Source organism: Hibiscus syriacus, unplaced genomic scaffold, assembly GCF_006381635.1.
Source record: "Hibiscus syriacus cultivar Baekdansim isolate YM2019G1 unplaced genomic scaffold, ASM638163v2 tig00110478_pilon, whole genome shotgun sequence".
In the NCBI taxonomy this organism is placed as follows: domain Eukaryota; kingdom Viridiplantae; phylum Streptophyta; class Magnoliopsida; order Malvales; family Malvaceae; genus Hibiscus; species Hibiscus syriacus.
The window spans coordinates 1,162,772-1,185,584 of record NW_024062755.1 but is presented as its reverse complement, the minus strand read 5'-3'; the positions used below and the strand labels follow the sequence as shown (position 1 = coordinate 1,185,584).

The 22,813-nt window shown below is 35.0% G+C and overlaps 1 protein-coding gene across 2 annotated transcripts; it reads left to right on the top strand.

Annotated features, from left to right (window-relative positions):
• The first annotated feature begins 982 nt into the window (after positions 1-982).
• LOC120128210 (TBC1 domain family member 13-like) lies at positions 983-22,104 on the top strand. Of its 2 annotated transcripts, none has more exons than XR_005516612.1 (10): positions 983-1,421; positions 1,515-1,607; positions 1,738-1,842; positions 2,248-2,400; positions 3,230-3,328; positions 3,445-3,573; positions 4,195-4,374; positions 4,579-4,695; positions 5,741-6,030; positions 21,978-22,104. XR_005516612.1 is itself a non-coding variant. In XM_039145942.1 (10 exons), the coding sequence occupies exons 1-9, from the start codon at positions 1,095-1,097 to the stop codon at positions 5,903-5,905; spliced, it is 1,368 nt and encodes a 455-aa protein (XP_039001873.1). In that variant the 5' UTR covers positions 983-1,094; the 3' UTR covers positions 5,906-5,945; positions 5,980-6,027. The 2 variants fall into 2 exon arrangements, 1 of the variants encoding a protein (XP_039001873.1); XM_039145942.1 differs by lacking the exon at positions 21,978-22,104 and having other exon boundaries at positions 5,741-5,945; positions 5,980-6,027.
• The last annotated feature ends 709 nt before the right edge of the window (positions 22,105-22,813 follow it).

Here is a 22,813-nt window from a genome sequence, read left to right as displayed (position 1 = left end):
TCTTAAAGCACCATGTTTGATATTTGGGTCCAATATATATTTGGACATGGGAAGGGAGATATGATCCTCCAACCATATGGAATAACGTAAAAGGAAAAAAAAAAGTACCTATTCATGTTGAAACACTTCCATTTCCAGTACTCAACATCTGAGCCAAGTAACACATACAACAAGCATGGATAAAGTGAAAACATTTTGAAATGAGAAGGCATGAACAAATCTCATAATTCCTAATTCCAAGCTATAAACAAATACATCTTACATTTATCGGTGTTTTTATAACTAACTTTAAATTTTTTATTTCCTTTTTTTAAATCCGTTGGACTTAAACATTTAATTATTTTGCATAAAAATATATCATTATTTATAAGAACTAAAAATAGATATATTTTAATTTATTAAAATTAGGATCAAATTGAAAGAATATATAAATAACATAGGTTAATTGTGTAATTATACCATCCATGTAAGTCTGTTAACTGCTGTTAACAGGCCACGTGTGTTTTCCGTCACGTCTGTTAACGGCGAGTGACCAATTTGTAACCAACGATAACGATAGTGACCGATTTGTGACTTTTGAAACATTAGTGGTGAAAACAAAAAATTACATAAACATTAGTTACCATTGGAGTAGTTTACCCTTAAAATTATAAACTAAAAGTTTGTTTAGTTTATTGTTTTTTATTACTTTCCCATCTCCGCCCAATTATAAATAATTTTAGTGTCTAAAAATCGAATTAAACTAATTCAACCCAAACAAACTCGTGAAAATTAAAATTTCATCACTTAAAAAGAACTTAAAATTGTTTTTAATCTGTTGATTACATGATTAATCGATAATTAAGCGTCTTTTTCAATTCTATTATTGAATTAAAAATATGAAATGCTAAAATGAAAATCTCCATTGGTTCTTCAGCTCCACTCTATCAATTCTCTGTCACTCTAATATTTGTTTCCACCTCCACTCTCCACGAAGCCCTCGAAACTCAAATGTTCTTCGACTTTAAACAACCCCTATTTTATTCACATTTTCTCTAATTTTAATTCATTGATTTTGATTTCCCGAAAGATCAAATCTCGATTCTAATCTTGAAATGGTGAGGGAGCGAGTACCTGATTGGCTCAACAGTTCGCTCTGGTCCACTACTCCCGCCGACGATCGCCTCCACCGCTACTCTCCTTCTCCCAACACGGCTTCCGCCGCCGTTTCCGAGCCAACTCTTCAGCCTCCGGCTCCAGTGGCACCTCCTCCCGTCTCAGAAGCAGCCTCGAAACCTCATTCCACGTCTAGTCCGAAATCCGAAACCAGAGATCCAGTTAATCAAAATAGTAACACCAATAGCGGTGGTAATGGTCAAAACGGCGGCTCTTCTGGCGCTTCCCCAGATGATATCTCTCGTCAGGCTCAGCTCTTATCCGAGGTTTTTAACTTATCCTCCTTTATTAACTGACTCTCTTCTTCTTACTCTTATTTTTATTCTCTTTTGGTTTCTAATTTCTAATTTTATTTCCAGTTGTCTAAGAAGGTTATGAATATGTGGGAATTGCGGAGGATTGCGTCGCAGGGGATTCCTGATGGTGCAGGAATTAGATCTACTGTGTGGAAGGTAGGTTTTTTTCCATTCCTTTTTTTTATGTTTGCTTGCTGAGAAATCTGAAAAATGCTGAAATTACATGGAAAATGTGGTTATCTTCTCGATTAATAGTGAAATACGAGTTGTTTTGTTATTGTGGCAGTTATTGTTAGGGTATTTACCACCTGAACGTGGGCAGTGGTCGTCTGAATTAGCTAAGAAAAGGTCCCAGTACAGGTATTTTAAGGAAGAACTCTTGATGAATCCTGTAAGTCATTTTCCTTACTTTTTGCTTGATAAAATAGTGTATTCGACCAAGTATGCAACTATGACATTCATTCTGTGACTGTCTAGTGTCAGTAATATGATATTATTAGTTGCTTTGATTAATTCTAATGTAAATTCCAATTGCATCTATAATAAAGTGGGTAAGAAAAGAGAAAACTGATATTAGCAGAGAGCTAGAACATGAAACTTACTATTTTTATGAGAGAAAAGTGAACTTTAGCCATCTCTTGCTGACTGTACTTGTTTATTTCCTAATAATAGAATGGCTTTGCTCGAGTTAGTTTATCATCCTGAAAAGTAGTGTTATCTTTTGCGGTTGTTGTCTTTCACTTCCTCTTTTTCTGTAAGAATTTTGGGGTTTCTGAATGTTTCTGTGGCTAGTCAGTCAGAAATCACAAGGAGGCTGGAGAAGTCTGTGGCTTGTGACAATGATGAATCAAAATCTGAGAGCAGGGGTCTGCTATCAAGATCACAAATAACTCATGGAGAGCATCCTTTGAGCCTTGGGAAAAGCAGTGTCTGGAATCAATTCTTCCAGGTATGTTCTTAGGCTCGTTGGAATGATATTGGAAGCCATACTTTATTTCGTGTTTTTGAACTTCTAATGTTGAATGTGTTAAATGTAAACAATATATAAAATTGGTTATTCTTGTTTGAATTGATTAAGTTTTAAAACATGAGCCAGTCTTTTTTCTTTCTTTTTTTGGCCAGAAAACATGAGCCAGTCTAGTAGTCTTCAAGTCAGCTATTTCTGAGGCATTTTGCATAACATGCAGCCTTGGAGAATTTTAGCTTTGCCAAATCTATCATGTACCTTTAGTTTTAGTTTACCAATAATAACTTCTTTGGTATTGGATCTTTCTTATTTTTAATGACTGGGTTTACTATTTGTATTGTTAATGTTGTTTAGCAATATAGTACGAAATACAGTAACATCTAAACTTCCTATTGATGCATTAAATTGTGGGGGGGGGGGGGAATGGCACATTCCATGCTAGGGGTGAGTAAAACTTGATTCAACATAAAAAACAATTTTTTCTTCAAATTTTGAGTTATTCAAGTCGAGTTATTTGAGTCAACTCAAATTTTGAGTTTGAACCCTAAAATAGGACCCGTCAACTCGACTCAACCGAATACTCAACCCTAGTCCATGCAACTCAGCCAACTCTGTTTCCATCATGTGCTTAGTTAAGCATAAGAGAGCTGAGTATTATTTCAAATGTTCATATACTAGAGTACATGTGACAGCAATGTAAAGGAGTTCTGATTTTCGGTTGTTAATAGAATCTATGAAGGGAGTTTTTATTGATCTCAAACTTTTTTTTTAATTTTCTTAATTTTTGTTTCCGGGGCGGGAGTCTTTGTAGGACTCGGAAATCATAGAACAGATTGACCGTGATGTCATGCGCACTCATCCAGGCATGCACTTTTTCTCTGGGGACTCACAGCTTGCAAAATCTAACCAGGTAAGCATCTTATTTTCTTTTATTCTTTCATTTGAATTTATCGTTTCGCTCTTTTTTACTTAAGTTTGGATATGAATTGAAATAATTTTTGACTTATATGCATCTTGCTTATTCAGGATGCAATGAGAAACATATTAATTGTTTTTGCCAAGTTAAATCCAGGTATAAGATATGTTCAAGGGATGAATGAAATCTTGGCACCTCTATTTTATGTATTCAAGAATGACCCTGATGTGGAAATGGCGGTAAGATCTTATTACCATCCCTGTCCTGTTCTTTTATGTTAAATCTCTAACATGCCTGTGTTTGTCCTTATCAGTATCCCAGGTTTTTGAGAAAATTATTAACATACTAAAGTATAAAGAATATGATTCAGTGTCTTTGGGGTCATTGCCATTTTTACTTTTGCATATCTGCAAATCGGTCCCTTTTACTGCCCCAAGCGACCCAAAGTCTCTGTTTGGTATCGAAAAGGTTGGGGATGGAAAATTTATTAACTAATGGTTAAGCATTAAAATAGGAAAGTGGTTATGGATATTAACCATTTGATTAACAAATTTTCCATCTTTCATATCTAGCAGAGCCAAAAAAATTGTAACGAAGAAAACTTTCAAATAGATTGCAGCTTTTTGGAAAACAATATGGTAATGTTCTTTTTATCATTATTGTTATTAAATTATCGGACATTATATGTCATATGCACCAAAATGTATGGAGTACATATGCCAACAGATAGCCATAAACCAATTGCAAAATCAACACCCGTTGTAAGAATAACATATATAAAATTCTTTGTTATTTTGATAAATGATTAAAGTATCGGTCGAGTAATTTCTTCAACATTTTCCATATTCTAAGTCTTGCAGGCTGCTGCCGAAGCTGATACATTCTTTTGTTTTGTTGAGTTATTGAGCGGATTCCGTGATCATTTCTGCCAGCAACTTGACAACAGCATTGTGGGAATTCGTTCCACAATCTCTAGGTTGTCACAGCTTCTGAAGGAACATGATGAAGAGCTTTGGCGGCATCTAGAGGTCACAACTAAAGTAAGATATCATTACAAAATTTAAACCAGCTTCTTTAGCTAATTGATGTTTTATTTGCACATCGTCCTCGTCATCTTTTATTTCTCAACTCATGCTTTCCTCTTAACAGCAAGCTGCCACAGTCCCTTCAGCTTTGTAATTTTCCGCTTCTTGTCATAGTAATTAGTTCAGCTTAAATGTAACCATCGTGTATGCACATCACAGGTCAATCCCCAGTTTTACGCATTTCGGTGGATCACTCTGCTCTTGACACAGGAATTCAATTTTGCGGATAGCCTTCACATATGGGACACGCTTCTTAGTGACCCGGAAGGTCCTCTGGTATGATTACAATTTTACCTCTCTTATCTCTAGAATTTGTGCTCAAATCTTGTTAGTTTGCTGTATTAGTTATTCCAATTGTCATATAATTATGTACCTAAAAAATCCTTAACATTGTAACTTGTAAATAACTACTTTTACCCTAAACCCTAAGCTTTAATTTATACTTGAGCTAACCCTTAACATAGATCGGCTTTTCACTTGAAAGTTAATGTTTACTTGTGTTCACATCAAGGGATAGGTGTAACAAAGAATATGAACAAAGCTGTAAGATTCAGTGACTTTTTAACAGTTTGAAAAATAAGTGTCAATTTTTTTTTTGGTTTTTGTTTTAGGCGCCTAAAGTCTTTGGTCTAAGTTGGTGCCTAACATTGTATTCTGTTACTATGTTAAACTCGAACTATTAACATTTGTTAAAAAATCCGTCATCCAATGAATTTATGACATGCGGATTGGTTTTTTTACTTTTCTTTATTTTTTTAAAAACCCTAAAATTCTTAATTTTCTCAAAAAATCCCTAAATTCTAAAAACCTTAGATTTCCTAAATCCCATATAATGCCATCAGATTAACCATCACCGTCCACCCCTTCTGTCATTGGTCCTACCGATTATCCCACTCTTTTGTCGTCACAAATTATCTACGAGGTGCCACATTCGATGAGATTTTAGAGATTTTTGAAAAATTAGGAATTTTAGGGGTTTAGGGTTTCTTAAAAAATAATAAGAAAAATTAGGCCTTCTTATTTTGAGAAATAAAAGATAATTAAATTGTATGTCATGTGTCAAGAAATAACTGCGTGGTAGATTTTTTTAACGTATGTTAACAGTCCGCTTTTAAAATAATAGTGGAATGAAACATTAGACATTTATTTTGAACAAAAATAAATTTAGGCATTTAAATGAAAAAAAAGAGAGAATTTGAACAATTTATTTTCAATTAGTCCTTTTTAATATTATAGCCTTTCAATAATAACAGTTGATTTTGCACTGTTCTAGATTGGATTTGGATTTATTCGAACACCAAACATGCATATGTATTTGCAGGAGACATTGCTTCTGGTATGCTGTGCGATGTTGATTCTCATCCGCAGGCGCTTGCTAGCCGGGGATTTCACTTCCAATCTTAAGCTTCTCCAAAACTATCCCTCAGCAAACATCGGCCATTTGTTGTATGTCGCGAACAAGTTGCGCTCACAAGCCATAGGCTAAAAAAAGCTTTAAGTACCCCCACATATTCATGTCTTTTTTTTTATCATCGGTCCCTCCGTTTAAACCCTTTTGTTCTTTGATTCGAGAGAGAAAAGGAAAAGAATCGATGCTTGTAAAGTAAATTGGTGTGTCGTAACCGGTTTTCGTCCGGGCACGAAATATTAAAATTTGGCGGGGAAATTAATGTTTAATAAATAATTTTGAAAATAATTTAGGAGTCGCCATCGGCCTTTTGGGTCAGGTAGGTCGAATACCTAAAAATTATCTTTTAAAAGAGCTTTTAAGAAAACCATTTTTAAAAGATGAACTGATCTGCGTTTTATAACTAAAAATTCGTTCTTTTTAATAAAAAGGGATTCGTGGTCGGTTACGTTTAGGGAAGGATTAGCACCCCTACAACGCCCAAAAATTGGTACTTTTTAAATTATAAATTGTCTCTATTATTAAAATTTTAAAAAAAATTAATTTATAACCTTATTATTTCAAAATTATATATAAAAAAAAATATTTAAAAATATCGGAAAAGAACTTCTAGGTACCTTAAGACATCTCTTTTCTTTGATATTGATAAGTATTAATTTAAATAATATTGTTTAATTTTTAATTTTAAAATATCAGAATAGAACATCCAGTTGTATTAAGACTGTCCTTTTCTTCGATATGGAAAATAAATAAACATTGTTAAATAAATAATGTATATATTTATAATATAGTAAAACAATAATTAAAGTAATGATTGAAAATATATTAAAATAATAAAAATTAAGTTAAAACATAACTAAACAATGATTAAAAATAAATAAAATAATAAATGTAAAATTATGAACATAACCTGAATCATCATAAAATAAAATTACTAATAGTGTAATTAATCCTTAATTAATTAATCAGTGATTAAAATAAAATTTATCAAAGTTTAAAGGCTCTATCTCGAATAAATAAAACTTTAAGTGCTAAAATGTAATTTAGCCTTATTTAATTAATCGGATTAAAATAAACGTTAATAAAATTATAAGGTACTAAATCAGTTATTTACCCTAAATATATATAAACTGATAATGACTAAAATGTAATAAAATAAAATTGAATGATATGATTAAAAGAATTAAAACTTGCTTTTAATGACTAATTTGTAATGTTACAAACTAGGAGTGACTGCGGAAAGGGTTTACCCATGATGGAAATTACACAGATACCCTCCCCCTTAAACGACGTCGCACGGATGAGGGTTTATAACCCTGAATGCCTGGCCCGAAGGGCCAAGCTTCTCATTTGCCTCATTTCTTTCTTTCTCAAGACGAGAGAACCAGAGTTCTCTCTGGTTTCTCTCTAGTTTCCCTCGCCGGAGGGAAACCGGCGGCCATGGGCCACCGTATTCCGCCGCCGGCCACCGCCGCCGGCCACCGTAACGGTGGTCGGAATTCACAAAAACACCCCCAAAACGTAGATCTAAATGCCCTAAGACCGATTCCGGTCTTTGTTTTCCATAAAAGACTCCTAATCGGAGTAAATCTACAAAAATACCTTCGGTATTTTCTGTTCTCCGGCGATGTTTAGTGCTTCCGACGGTGGTCAAGGCTCCAAGGGTAAGTTTCTTCTTTCTTTGTTTTCTATTTTTTTTTCTGGTTGTTGGTTGCTGTTCGTTTGTGTTCTTTTCCTCCTCTGTTTTTTTCGTTCTTTTTTTTTCGTTCTCTGCCGTCTGTGGCTGTCTCCTCTTCCTTCTTTCGCAGGTATGGTGGCTTTTATAGCCACCACGAGGTTCTGTTTGGACCGGTCCCGAGAGGGATGTCTAGGTGAGTCACCATAGCTATGCTGGTGACTCACCATGGAGCTCGATTTGGGCTGCCATCTGGTGTTCTGGAATCTACGGCGGCGAGGTGGCGTGGCAAAAGCAGCGTCGGCAGCGACTGGTTGGACCATCTGGCAGTGGAGGCGTCGGCAGCAGCGTCTGGAAGCTGGAGAGGCAGCTTGAGCCCTCTGGAAGTGGCGGCTGGGAGCTAGGGTTTGAAAACCCTAGCTGAAATCTTATATATTGTTTAGGGTTTCTGGTTGGCTGGACCGGTTCTGGTTGGCTTGTAATTGGGCCGGTCCAGTTGTAATTATTTATTAAATAATAATAATATATAATAATAATATATATAATAATAATAATAATAATAATAATAAATAATTATAATTATAATAATAATAATACTAATAATAATAATAATAATTTTAAATGAAAAAAATGATGTCTACAGCTGCCCCTCTTTGCTCATCCTTGTGTTAACAAGAATAGAGCAAAGACGAAAAAGACAATAATTTTTTCATTTGGCTTCTTTCGAGCAGGATGGAAATGTTTGAAAACATCATGCACTGAAGGACTTACAGATGACCCGAAGGTTTTGAAAACATCAAAAAGCTCCCGAAGGCTTTTTGAAAACATCATGCACTGAAGGACTTACAGATGACCCGAAAGCTTTGAAAACATCAAAAAGCTCCCGAAGGCTTTTTGGAAACATCATGCACTGAAGGACTTACAGATGACCCGAAAGCTTTGAAAACATCAAAAAGCTCCCGAAGGCTTTTTGGAAACATCATGCACTGAAGAACTTACAGATGACCCGAAGGCTTTGAAAACATCAAAAAAGCTCCCGAATGCTTTTTGGAAACATCATGCACTGAAGGACTTACAGATGACCCGAAGGCTTTGAAACATCAAAAAGCTCCCGAAGGCTTTTTGGAAACATCATGCACTGAAGGACTTACAGATGACCCGAAGGCTTTGAAAACATCAAAAAGCTCCCGAAGGCTTTTTGGAAACATCATGCACTGAAGGACTTACAGATGACCCGAAGGCTTTGAAAACATCAAAAAAGCTCCCGAATGCTTTTTGGAAACATCATGCACTGAAGGACTTACAGATGACCCGAAGGCTTTGAAAACATCAAAAAAGCTCCCGAATGCTTTTTGGAAACATCATGCACTGAAGGACTTACAGATGACCCGAAGGCTTTGAAACATCAAAAAGCTCCCGAAGGCTTTTTGGAAACATCATGCACTGAAGGACTTACAGATGACCCTAAGGCTTTGAAAACATCAAAAAGCTCCCGAATGCTTTTTGGAAACATCATGCACTGAAGGACTTACAGATGACCCGAAGGCTTTGAAACATCAAAAAGCTCCCGAAGGCTTTTTGGAAACATCATGCACTGAAGGACTTACAGATGACCCGAAGGCTTTGAAAACATCAAAAAGCTCCCGAAGGCTTTTTGGAAACATCATGCACTGAAGGACTTACAGATGACCCGAAGGCTTTGAAAACATCAAAAAAGCTCCCGAATGCTTTTTGGAAACATCATGCACTGAAGGACTTACAGATGACCCGAAGGCTTTGAAACATCAAAAAGCTCCCGAAGGCTTTTTGGAAACATCATGCACTGAAGGACTTACAGATGACCCGAAGGCTTTGAAAACATCAAAAAGCTCCCGAAGGCTTTTTGGAAACATCATGCACTGAAGGACTTACAGATGACCCGAAGGCTTTGAAACATCAAAAAGCTCCCGAAGGCTTTTTGGAAACATCATGCACTGAAGGACTTACAGATGACCCGAAGGCTTTGAAAACATCAAAAAAGCTCCCGAATGCTTTTTGGAAACATCATGCACTGAAGGACTTACAGATGACCCGAAGGCTTTGAAACATCAAAAAGCTCCCGAAGGCTTTTTGGAAACATCATGCACTGAAGGACTTACAGATGTGGGAAATAGTTTACTAAGTAAGAAACTATGGAAATCGTTTTCTTACTATTCAACAATTTTTTTAAAAAAGATTGAATGAAAAACTATGGAAATCGTTTTCTCATTATTTTTCAAGATAACATGTTGATTGGGTAACATGCCCTAATCTCAAGATAATGCTCATTTTTTTGTGGATTGCGTCCATCTCTTCTTCAGATGTTTGCATGATTCCTGCATTTTTGGTTTTGAATACCTTCTTCTTATAAGGTATTTTTTTTTCTTCGTTCTTCTGAAGATCTGTAAAACTTCATGTTTGAATGCACTCAGATGTATCAATGTAATGCATTGTCTATTGTGCAAATGATGTTCTTATGAATGCATGAATGTTGATGCAATCTTCATTTGACTTCAAAGTGGTGAACTTGGTCTTCCTTCACTTCATCATTTATTGCCAGGGTTACCTCTGGATATCAGTGTAGCAACTTATGTTATCAAGCTTGCATTCATGCAGAATCATCTGATCAACTTGTATCTTTGCTGTCTTCTTTGCTTCATGAAAGTCTTAGAAGAAATGTTTCACTTGTGGAACTCTTGTTGTAGTCAAAATTATGACCCTGATGCCCGATTTTGTCTTGGATAAAACCAACTTTATTTGCTTGGACTTGTGTGTAAATCCCATAAAGCTTTCATCTTTAAAAAGAGAATCTGTCATCTTTAAAAAGAGAATCTATCATCTTTGAAGAGTGTAGATGTAGATATGCCTGACTCAGCAGGGATTAATTAGGAGAGTAGAGTCTGTTCTAATTTAACTCTTGAAACATCACAAGGAAAATTTATTCCAATTCCTTTCATGTCTCCACATATAATCAGATTTCGAACTAAACAACTCAAACCATATCATGTAAAGATGTTTAACAACAACCTATTGTTTGATCTTAGTGGGCTCCACTAGTTTCTTGTTGTCAAAATTTTCAGCTTTCATTGGAAAGAAATCTTCATTATATCTCACTTTTAATCTTGGGGTTGAAGAATACAAACTTCATCTTGGATCAATAAATGGAAACCATATGATAGTAACATTGGTTCAGCATCAGAATAGCAGGTTCGTAAAACATTTGACAGTGCATTCATCCTTTCCTGTAGCTTCTGCTCAGATGTTCTCAAACATTGAATCTCTTTGCCTAGTGTCCAAAGCTTTTGAATGATGTCACAAGACCATTTGAGAACAAAAACTCAGTGGGGATTCAAGTGTAATATTGGTATGACCAAAAAGTTGGTCAAATTCACAAGATATGCTGGTGTCGAATTGAATAGGAGACACTAACTAATCTTGATATCATCTCGGGCAAAGACAAATGTAATACTGATCACATTTTCTTCTATAATGATCTTTGTAGGAAGTAGAAACACATCAGCTGTAGGATCAATGTACAGAAAGATATCCGTGGAATTTTTGCAGCTGGGGATGAAATATAAATGATAAAACCAAAATAGATGAAAACTCAGTTCATCTTGGCTAGCAATTATGACCCCAAATAACAACGGGAATAACAGTAATATAAGTGAGAGTCGAGTCTCCCTTTTCAATGTCATCAAGGAAGCAAAAAATGATGTGAAAAACAGCTTCATAATCTCAATAGTATGGTTGAAACTATTTGTTAGGAATCTCAAAGAAATATTTTCAATTATCACCGACACACCGAAGGCCAAATTCAATGCTGAGATCTTAAGGAACTGAACCCTGGATCAAGTAGTCTACCTGAGGATCATCTTTATTCATGCAACCGAAATGTAGTTTATCAAAGAACACACTTTCTGTCTCATTGGAAATATATGTTCAAGTCAATGATCTTGACAGATGATGATGTGGGCCTTCAGCATGCCTCAACATGGGTAATACAAGCGTGCATAATGCATCGACATTCTTGATTCTGATTGAAATGGGCTTTCAGCATGCCCCAACATTTGCTTCTGATTTACTCTTAATATCTGTTTGATTGGAATATCATGATCCTCATGAGGTCTAATTTTGACAATACACTGTTGTAGGTACTTGTGGATTTATTCGTGCCCTAAATCTGTTTATCCTGAATACTCCCATTCTGGTATCACTAAACAATAATATTGTCAAGTAACTGGAGAAATTCTCTTGATATTGTCACAAACTTAAGAAGTACTCAATCATTCTGACAGAAACGTCTGAGATATATATCTTCTGAATGAGGTGACCATTTTCTGTATCTGGAGGGATTTAGTCGGATATAGTAGTAAAAATAGCTTGGTAATCCGTTCCAGGCTGACATAGTGGCTTATCATCTTTCAGTGAAGGCCATCTTTGAAATATATTTTTCTGTGGGAGAAACCAATTTATGCAAACAGTAATCTGATGCAATGGCAAGACTACATATACAATGGTACAAGCTCATCAAAAATCCGCATCCATGCAACATGTTGATCCTGATAACAACTCATCTGATTATGAAGCGATTTTTCAGGATGATTTCACAGATATTGATAGTTCTTCTGATATCGAGGAAATCATGAATTCTGATTCTGATGAGGAGAGTAAACTGTTATACTTGACAAAAATGGGACTCTCAGAGGCTGAAACTTTAAATAACCATGGAGAGATGTGGTTCAGATTCATCAATTGCAGAATTGACAGATTTTATATGTGCTGATCAAATGGCTAAGGTTACTGATGCACTTCTTATGGTAGAAGATAGGAAGCCATTATGCAATGATTCCAATTACAAGCAAAGGCGAAACTTGGGCTATGATTTGTGAAAAATGAAGAAGTAGAGGAAGCTTGAAAATAAGCTTCTTAATGAAGATGATCATGCAGTTCATCTTTCAATTCCAATGATCGGTTCTGGGGTTCCTACCGAATCAGATCAGATAACTCAAAGAACACTTCCAGAAGATGCTATTGAGTCTCCTTATTTCTACTATGAGCAAATTCATCTTCCAAATTCAATGACTGGTTCTGTCCAACCAGATTAGATAACTCAAAGAACACTTCCAGAAGATGCTATGAACAAATTCATCTTCTAAATTCAATGATTGGTTTTGCCAAACCAGATCAGATAACTCAAAGAACACTTCCAGAAGATGCTATGATCACATTAATCTTCCAAATTCAATGATTTGTTTTGCCAAACCAGATCAGATAACTCAAAGAACACTTCCAGAAGATGCTATGAACAAATTCATCTTCTAAATTCAATGATTGGTTTTGCCAAACCAGATCAGATAACTCAAAGAACACTTCCAGAAGATGCTATGAACAAATTAATCTTCCAAATTCAATGATTTGTTTTGCCAAACCAGATCAGATAACTCAAAGAACACTTCCAGAAGATGCTATGAACAAATTCATCTTCTAAATTCAATGATTGGTTTTGCCAAACCAGATCAGATAACTCAAAGAACACTTCCAGAAGATGCTATGAACAAATTAATCTTCCAAATTCAATGATTGGTTTTGCCAAACCAGATCAGATAACTCAAAGAACACTTCCAGAAGATGCTATGATCAAATTCATTTGTTCCATTTAATGTTTGGACTGGGATATCACAGTACTTATTCGATGTAAAGCCAGAATTTGTAGATTCGAAGCATTTTCATGCTGTCACACTGAAAATAGGCTATATTCATAATCTGCCAATTAAGAACAGAGTTTCTCTTATTCTGCTTCCTCCATGTGCTGATGCTTTTCCATTGACAAAGAAATGATGGCCTTCTTGGAATCCAAAAATAAAGTTGAACTGTTTATAAACATGTACAGGAAGTACCAAATTGACAGAAAGGATCTGTAAGGTTCTTGAAGCTTATGACAATGAACCACCTTAGAGTGTCCAGAAGTATGTTCTTAATGAGTGCTGAAAATAGAATCTAGTATGGGTTGGAAGGAATAAAGTTGCTCCACTTGAACCTGATGAGGTGGAAATACTTCTAGGTTTCCTTAAAAACCATACACAAGGATCTGTATAGAGATATGTTCCATGGTGGTACCAATGTCCTGTCTCTTTTCTCTGGGATCAATGATGCAGAAGTTGCCTTTTACTGTCTTGGCATACTTTTGAAAACAGATGTGCAAGAGCTGAATGATGATCGGTTTGGAGCAATTGATGAGTAGATTTGTCGAATTCGACCTTGTTGTCGGTGGCATCCAGCGTAACAACCTTACTTATATAAAAGGCCTATAAGGGTAGATTCTGTTCCAATGTCTTGTTCTGTGCCCTAAGTCCTCAAATTCAAATTTAGCAATCTTCTGAAGGACATAATGGATATCATCTTGTTCATGGCTTTATGATGTAATCTTCTAGAGAACATGAATTGATGGTTGGGGAAAATAATCTGTCTGGTGATGCTTATTGCCCTCAGCATGAGATAAACGATAATCTTTCTTGATGAGATGCTAATAATGTCATAGGGAGTGTCACAAGTTCAATTCTCCTGACTTTCTGGCTTCTTGGACCACTTGTCTTCAAAAATGTGAAGTGCTTCATTATTCTGGCCTCGTTCATTCTTTTTCTACAACAGAGGTAGAATAAGCAACAATTGCTTCAAGGACCTTCCTCATTTGAGACTGTCCTGTTTGAAAAGGTTTTTTCCTCCTTTGTTTATTGAAGAATGAAAGACTTTTACAAAGTATTGCCCTTCTTAGGTTCACAATAGAATCAGATCATAAACAATGAGTTTAATAAATATCAAATAAATCAACTACACTTTTAAATCATTCAAAATAATAGTCCTATGGCAAGTGTCAAAATTATTGACTGATTTGAGGTGTAGGTTGATTTTGGTAAAGTAGGTTCTTTCAAGTTGGTTCAGTATGTCGCTTCGGGCTTCCACTAACTTGAAGAAATGGTTGTTATGCTCATCTTGTAGAGATGCTTCTCGTTTCCAGAATCTCAGGAACGTTTTTGAGATGTGTGGTGCTTTATTAAGAGCTTAAGATCGTCTCTTATGTCGTTGTTGCACCATTCAATATTCGAGTCACCTTTTCAGGTTTTCAACTCGAATCCTCCTTTGGTTCTAAGATGTTATTTAAAAATTTATATCTTGAACCCTCCTTTTATCATTTTTCATATCATGCATTAAAGATTTTAAAAACCAATTTTTGCAAATAAAAATCAATCCTGAGAGGCGGATTGAATTCTGAAGATATTCTCTTTTACTTAGAAATCTATGTATGATTAAAATGGACTTTTCAGGTACGTAACGTAGGCCATGGCTTATGGTTACGAAAGAAATGGATAAAAAGGCCCAAATAAGTGTTTAAGGGTAATCAAACCAAGGATCAATTCATTCTGATGCCATCAATCTTGCTTTGCTTGACTCGGATATGCTTTGTTGGGGATTTTTCCATCATTTGGATCCCTCTAGACTGCCAAATTTTGGATTCGTTTCCAATTTCTCATATCTTCAGCATTTCTTGCTCTTCTTGTTCGTACTTGATCAACCTTGTAACTTGAGGCTCAATAAGTCACCCATCTTGATTCAATTTTCCTCTTTTTTTTTTTTTTTTTCTTTGCTGGATGAGTATAATACTTCAATTGCTTTGAGCACCTCCTTTTCCTTTTTCATTTTGGAGGTTTTCCATTATTCTTGATTGGATTGATCTTCAAGCACTCTGTATTTGACATACTTTGTAGTTCAAAACTTTCATGATTCCATGGAAACTTGTAAAATGTATTAACAATCTTTATTCTTGTGAGCAAATATCCTTCACCTTGCCCCCTAATGTGGAGGGTGATCCTTGGTTAGGGTTGAATCAGAAGAAAAATTATTCAGGCTCAAGTGGGGACAACAAATGATATATTTATATATTAAAGGATAAATGAAACAATGCCGTTCATCATCTCATACACAAAAACCTTTGTAAAAAGAGGTATCCACAGGGGGATGAATATTCAAGATTAACTTTATTTACATGAAAAAATGCATGATATATTTATTTCAATCAATCACTTTCCCCTTCTTCTTTGAGTATGCCCTAATCACTCGAAATTATCATCAATGAGTTGGTCCATGATGCCTCATCTCGTCTCTTCTTGCAGTAAAATTCACGAATAGTTGAAATTTTGGTTCTTTTGAGGTCTTTTGAATTATGATGGTTTTGTATTTGGATAGACAAATGTGTGACTTATAAAGTCATGTATATGGTGAAAGGTAGTATCATCAATCAAATATACCCGAAAAGGTAAACATCTGGAGTAGGTGTAAAAACAGGTGGAGACATTTCTTCAGAATCTTTGTAATGTCAGGTTTTAGTTTTGGTAATTGGCATTGGATGGGATATTAAAGATATAATTTTACCACTTGCCAATAGATCTATAACTCTTGAAAAATTAAAAGAACATTTAATCTACTTGATACTCAATAATCTCAAGATTAAAATTTGATTCCTTGCTCATTTATTTATTGCACAAAAAGCGGAGAAAGGAACAAAAACAAGTTCAAACAAGATGCTGAAAATAGAAAGTACTACAGTGGTATATAACACTTCCACTTGTTTATTTTATGATGCCTTATTACTCCTATAATGGTATGTAATAGGATCATGATTCTTTTCTTCATTTGCCCCCCCATTTCCTGATCATTTCTTGTGTCAAAACCCCTTTGTCAACAAGTATCTCAATTTCTTTTAACAATGGCCTACAATTGCCTGTAGAATGCCCTTTTACCCCCAAGTGGAAATTACAAACACTATATTGATCATAGCTATGAGCAGAAGGGTTTGATATCACTTTAGTTGATCTTGGTGTAATGTATTGACCTTTAACCAAATGAGGATACAAGTCTGAAATGGAAGTTTGGAATACTTCCAAAGTTTGTCTTGATCGCATGACTTTCTTTGGTCGATCCGAACAGTTACTTGCTCTTTTTCTTTTGCAATTGCGAGGACTCTGGATGCAACATTCATTCACATGATCAGCTTTTGCTTTTTGATCCGTCGGGCTCTTGGATGTGACTTTTGAGTTTTCTTCATTGACTACATTCTCAATTAAATCTCCACTTGTCATAAGATTCTCGAATTCAGTTGTCGGATTTGCCTGCATTAACTCGAAGAAAGGCGCTGGAAGGGAATCACGAAACATACGTGATATCTCTTCTTCTAACATGGGAGGTTGAATTTGTGCTACCACTCCTCTCCATCTTAAGGCATATTCTTGAAATCTTTCATTGGTTTTCCTTTTTACTCTTCGAAGATCCATACGTGTTGGAGCTAAGCCTTTAACATACCGATATTGTCCCAAAAATGCATCAGCTAAATCTACCCATTTCTTGATCTGTTCTTGGGTCAACTGATTGTACCAGACTACTGTTGGGCCAACAAGACTATCATGGAAAGAGTGAATTAATAGATCATCAGAACTCAAATATCCTTCCATTTTTCTGCAAAATATTCTCAAATGGATTAAGGGACAACTTGTGCCATCATATTTCTCAAAATCAGGCATTTTGAATTCATGGGAATAATCAAATCTGGAACCAAGCTAAGCTCTCTTGCTTCTAATTCTTTGTGGTAGGCCCTAACATCTTTCATGTTTCTGATTGCTTTCTCTGTCCTCTTGACTTTCTCCTCATATTGTGAATAATTAATGAGGCTATTCTTTGGGTTCAAGTGGAATGCCCCAGGGTATATTATCTATCTCGACTCTTCAATCTGATAGCACGATTTCTCTTTAGCAATTATCTTTTCTTTATCAGATTCCATTATCTGAATAATTTGATTTGATCCATCTGATACTGAATCTGATGTTTCTTTCCTTATATCCTGAGGTAACCTTGTCAATTGTTCTAGCCACTGATCTTGTAGTCACTCATAGGATTGCTCCATTGTTTTCATGATGATAGTAAAGTAATATGAATGAATGACCTTGGTTTTACTGTTACAAAACCTTTCATTAATTATTAACATGTTTTTATAATTAAAGTACATGACAGTATAAAAATATGAAAATGCATATATGGAAAATAAGAATGCAAAATGTGCAATTCAAAGATATAAAAAGTAAAAATACAAATGAAAATGCACAGATACAAAATGTAAATGCATGTATGAAAAGGTGTTACTTAAGAGTGATCATCTTAGAACAGATTTTATTGAACACAAAAGCTTCAGTACATCAAACAAAACTTTTACATGTAGGGGACAACTTTCAGTCCTAACAAAACTTTACATATAGGGAATAACTTTCCCATTTTCTTCTATAAAACCAAGTTAGTTTATCAGCTTATGGGCCATATTGCTTGTATGGACTGCAGCTTCTTCCATGACATTCTGGTGTTCTTTCATCTCCTATATCAATTCTCGGAGTTGCTCATTTTCCCTTGTGAGAGAACATTTGTGTTCAAAAAGTTTTTGGACAAGATCTTCATGTATGTTGCAACTCTTTTTCAGTTTGGTGACCCCTGCTATCCACTCTTCTGGGGTGTTTCCTATACCAGCATTTTGAAAGGCTTGACTGACCTTCTGGAAGTCTTCATGTATGGTTTCCATTTTGGTGCTCAATTTATCGTTTTCAATCTTCAAATGACGTATTTGAGCTTCAAACCTCAGCAAATCTTCTTCTCTCTGGGTGCCTCTACTGATATTCTTACCTTTGAAGACTTTTGGTATTAATCTATCAGGACCCTCGGTTACTAAACTAGGTCGATCATTTACCATAAATTGTAAGGTTCCATGATCTAAAAGACTTTGGACTCGGCGTTTGAAAGCAAGACAATTCTCGATGGTATGTCCTTGAGCTCCGGAATGATATTCACAATGAACGTTGATGTCATACCAATTTGGATACGGAGGTTGGAACGGTTTTATATAATATGGATCCACTTCTCGTGCTTCAAGTAGCTTCTCATACAACTCTTTATATGATATGGGGATATTATCAAGATGAGAACCACCTTTTGTCTTGGATTGAACCTGAGTTTTAGACATCGGGAGCAGACCAAACTTTGATGATTTTTTATTACATGATTTCTTCTCTTGTCTGAGAGCTTGTACAGTCGTTACCATTTCTTTGGTATCTCCAGACAATTTGTGAATACGAATAATGACTGTCTGTAATTTCTCAAATTGGTTAAGAATCGAAATCTCTTGCGTATCTGAAACTGCAGAGTTAAGTTTATTGAGCTCTCTCTCTTTCTGTGCTGGAATCTCTTTTCCTTTGGCCAAAACAGATATTTTATCCATCATCTTGGTCATCTGCTCTCTTATTTCTCGTATCTCCTTTTGCTCTTCAATGGTCATACGATCTTTGGGTGCATAACTCGCTTCTATCCTCAGAGTTTCCTTAGGATGTCTTTCTTTGGCCGCATCATATTTTATTTGATCATAAAACTTTTTGTCCATTTACAATTTCTTTCCATATGATGAACAGTCTTTCAAGTAAACACCTTTTGGTTATGCTATGATCATGCAATGCAAACAAAAGAAATGAAAAAATAAAATAGTTAGTACCAACTAATGAAAAAATCTATCTATCAAGGTATAAATCTTTAACCTCATGCTTTCTAGTTCCATGCTTTGTTTGGAAAATTTAACCTAACCGCATGATTTTTAGTTCGCAGGCATTTATTCATAAAAAATAATAAAATAAAAGCTAAAGCTTATTTCTCCTTTGTGTACACCTAAGGACAGAGGTTCAGTACTGTCTTATATCAGGAGGAGTTCTAAGTTTTATTACATGTAGGGTTTTAGTTCTAGGAGTAAGGTACTCGAATTGTCCTTGTTAGTGCCCCCTTGGACTGTTAACCCTCAATCCTAGTCCATTACAGACTTAAACGGACCGAGTTCAATTCGAGGGGATACATTTCTCTATGACTAACACGGAGAATAAATTCTCACGAAGACATAGAGCATATGAACCCCGAAAGTTACTTGCTAGGTCTGACACGGAGAATAAATTCTCACGAAGACGTCGCTTTCACTCCCACTTAAAAGGGACAAGCTCAATTATAGAGCTTTATGTTATGCAATGCAAGTGTTGTGTGTGAGGAGAAATGTTTAAACTTCTAACAGAAAAATAAATAACGAAATAAAATACTTACAAGTAAAATGAAACATATAAATATTATGAAAATAATAAGTAAATATAAAAATTTTGAAAAGAAAGAATTAAAAATTAAATATATGAACTTTAAATTTTTAATTAATAGAGACAATTTATAATTAATTTTAAAGTTTGACCAGGTCCCCAGCGGAGTCGCCAAGCTGTCGTAACTGGTTTTCGTCCGGGCACGAAATATTAAAATTTGGCGGGGAAATTAATGTTTAATAAATAATTTTGAAAATAATTTAGGAGTCGCCATCGGCCTTTTGGGTCAGGTAGGTCGAATACCTAAAAATTATCTTTTAAAAGAGCTTTTAAGAAAACCATTTTTAAAAGATGAACTGATCTGCGTTTTATAACCAAAAAATTCGTTCTTTTTAATAAAAAGGGATTCGTGGTCGGTTACGTTTAGGGAAGGATTAGCACCCCTACAACGCCCAAAAATTGGTACTTTTTAAATTATAAATTGTCTCTATTATTAAAATTTTAAAAAAAATTAATTTATAACCTTATTATTTCAAAATTATATATAAAAAAAAAATATTTAAAAATATCGGAAAAGAACTTCTAGGTACCTTAAGATAGCTCTTTTCTTTGATATTGATAAGTATTAATTTAAATAATATTGTTTAATTTTTAATTTTAAAATATCAGAATAGAACATCCAGTTGTATTAAGACTGTCCTTTTCTTCGATATGGAAAATAAATAAACATTGTTAAATAAATAATGTATATTTATAATATAGTAAAACAATAATTAAAGTAATGATTGAAATATATTAAAATAATAAAAATTAAGTTAAAACATAACTAAACAATGATTAAAAATAAATAAAATAATAAATGTAAAATTATGAACATAACCTGAATCATCATAAAATAAAATTACTAATAGTGTAATTAATCCTTAATTAATTAATCAGTGATTAAAATAAAATTTATCAAAGTTTAAAGGCTCTATCTCGAATAAATAAAACTTTAAGTGCTAAAATGTAATTTAGCCTTATTTAATTAATCGGATTAAAATAAACGTTAATAAAATTATAAGGTACTAAATCAGTTATTTACCCTAAATATATATAAACTGATAATGACTAAAATGTAATAAAATAAAATTGAATGATATGATTAAAAGAATTAAAACTTGCTTTTAATGACTAATTTGTAATGTTACAAACTAGGAGTGACTGCGGAAAGGGTTTACCCATGATGGAAATTACACAGATACCCTCCCCTTAAACGACGTCGCACGGATGAGGGTTTATAACCCTGAATGCCTGGCCCGAAGGGCCAAGCTTCTCATTTGCCTCATTTCTTTCTTTCTCAAGACGAGAGAACCAGAGTTCTCTCTGGTTTCTCTCTAGTTTCCCTCGCCGGAGGGAAACCGGCGGCCATGGGCCACCGTATTCCGCCGCCGGCCACCGCCGCCGGCCACCGTAACGGTGGTCGGAATTCACAAAAAACACCCCCAAAACGTAGATCTAAATGCCCTAAGACCGATTCCGGTCTTTGTTTTCCATAAAAGACTCCTAATCGGAGTAAATCTACAAAAATACCTTCGGTATTTTCTGTTCTCCGGCGATGTTTAGTGCTTCCGACGGTGGTCAAGGCTCCAAGGGTAAGTTTCTTTTCTTCTTTCTTTGTTTTCTATTTTTTTTTCTGGTTGTTGGTTGCTGTTCGTTTGTGTTCTTTTCCTCCTCTGTTTTTTTTCGTTCTGTTTTTTTTCGTTCTCTGCCGTCTGTGGCTGTCTCCTCTTCCTTCTTTCGCAGGTATGGTGGCTTTTATAGCCACCACGAGGTTCTGTTTGGACCGGTCCCGAGAGGGATGTCTAGGTGAGTCACCATAGCTATGCTGGTGACTCACCATGGAGCTCGATTTGGGCTGCCATCTGGTGTTCTGGAATCTACGGCGGTGAGGTGGCGTGGCAAAAGCAGCGTCGGCAGCGACTGGTTGGACCATCTGGCAGTGGAGGCGTCGGCAGCAGCGTCTGGAAGCTGGAGAGGCAGCTTGAGCCCTCTGGAAGTGGCGGCTGGGAGCTAGGGTTTGAAAACCCTAGCTGAAATCTTATATATTGTTTAGGGTTTCTGGTTGGCTGGACCGATTCTGGTTGGCTTGTAATTGGGCCGGTCCAGTTGTAATTATTTATTAAATAATAATAATATATAATAATAATAATATATAATATTAATAATAATAATAATAATAATAAATAATTATAATTATAATAATAATAATAATACTAATAATAATAATAATAATTTTAAATGAAAAAAATGATGTCTACAGGTGGGTGTAAATTGGTTGGAAGTAACAGCTAACACGCAGGCAGAGGAGGATAACATTTCTGTTTATATTTCATCAAGAGTTGGTGTTTTAGTGGATTAGTGGAAAGAGTTATGTAGCAGTTGTCTTATGGTGGATTGAATATTGCAGATTTAGGTTTTGCTTATTGCACCCCTTTTATCATTGCTAAACGAAATACCTATTCGTGTAAAACTTTTATTTAAAAATTTCAAATGATTGTCAAGTTAAACTCGATATATTTGGAGGATAATAGTTAGACCAATAATCTGAGAAAACGGAGAACCAGAATAATGAGTTTACCTCGTTAGTATCAAATTCCTTCAAAAACCATAAATCTTTCTTCCTTTTTTCTTCTAGCGCAATGTTTATTTTTACCCCTTTAGCTTTGCTATAAAATTATATTCCATTCTTTTTTGTTTTTAAATTTTTATTTTTTTCAACATCGACCCAAACATGATAAAACAATAATATAACTATTTTTGTCATTTTCTATTACATCGTCAAAAAATTTAAAAATAATATCGAAAAATTGATATCAACATGTTTTTCTGACTTCTAACAAATTTGTTGATGACATGATAGAAAAAGACATTATTTCACCCAGCTTAAAGGCACTGATATTGTTCGGTTGCATTAAAAAGTTCAAGGTCCAAAAGTAATGCAACAAAAAAATGAAGGGTTAAAATGACAACTAATAAAGTCGAGTGGCGGAATAAATCATTCTGGCTTTTCTTTTTCATTTCTATAAAATTGCTAATCGATTTGAAAGTTTAACGAGGCAAGTTGGTCGCATACAAGGAAATAAAACGACTAAGCAT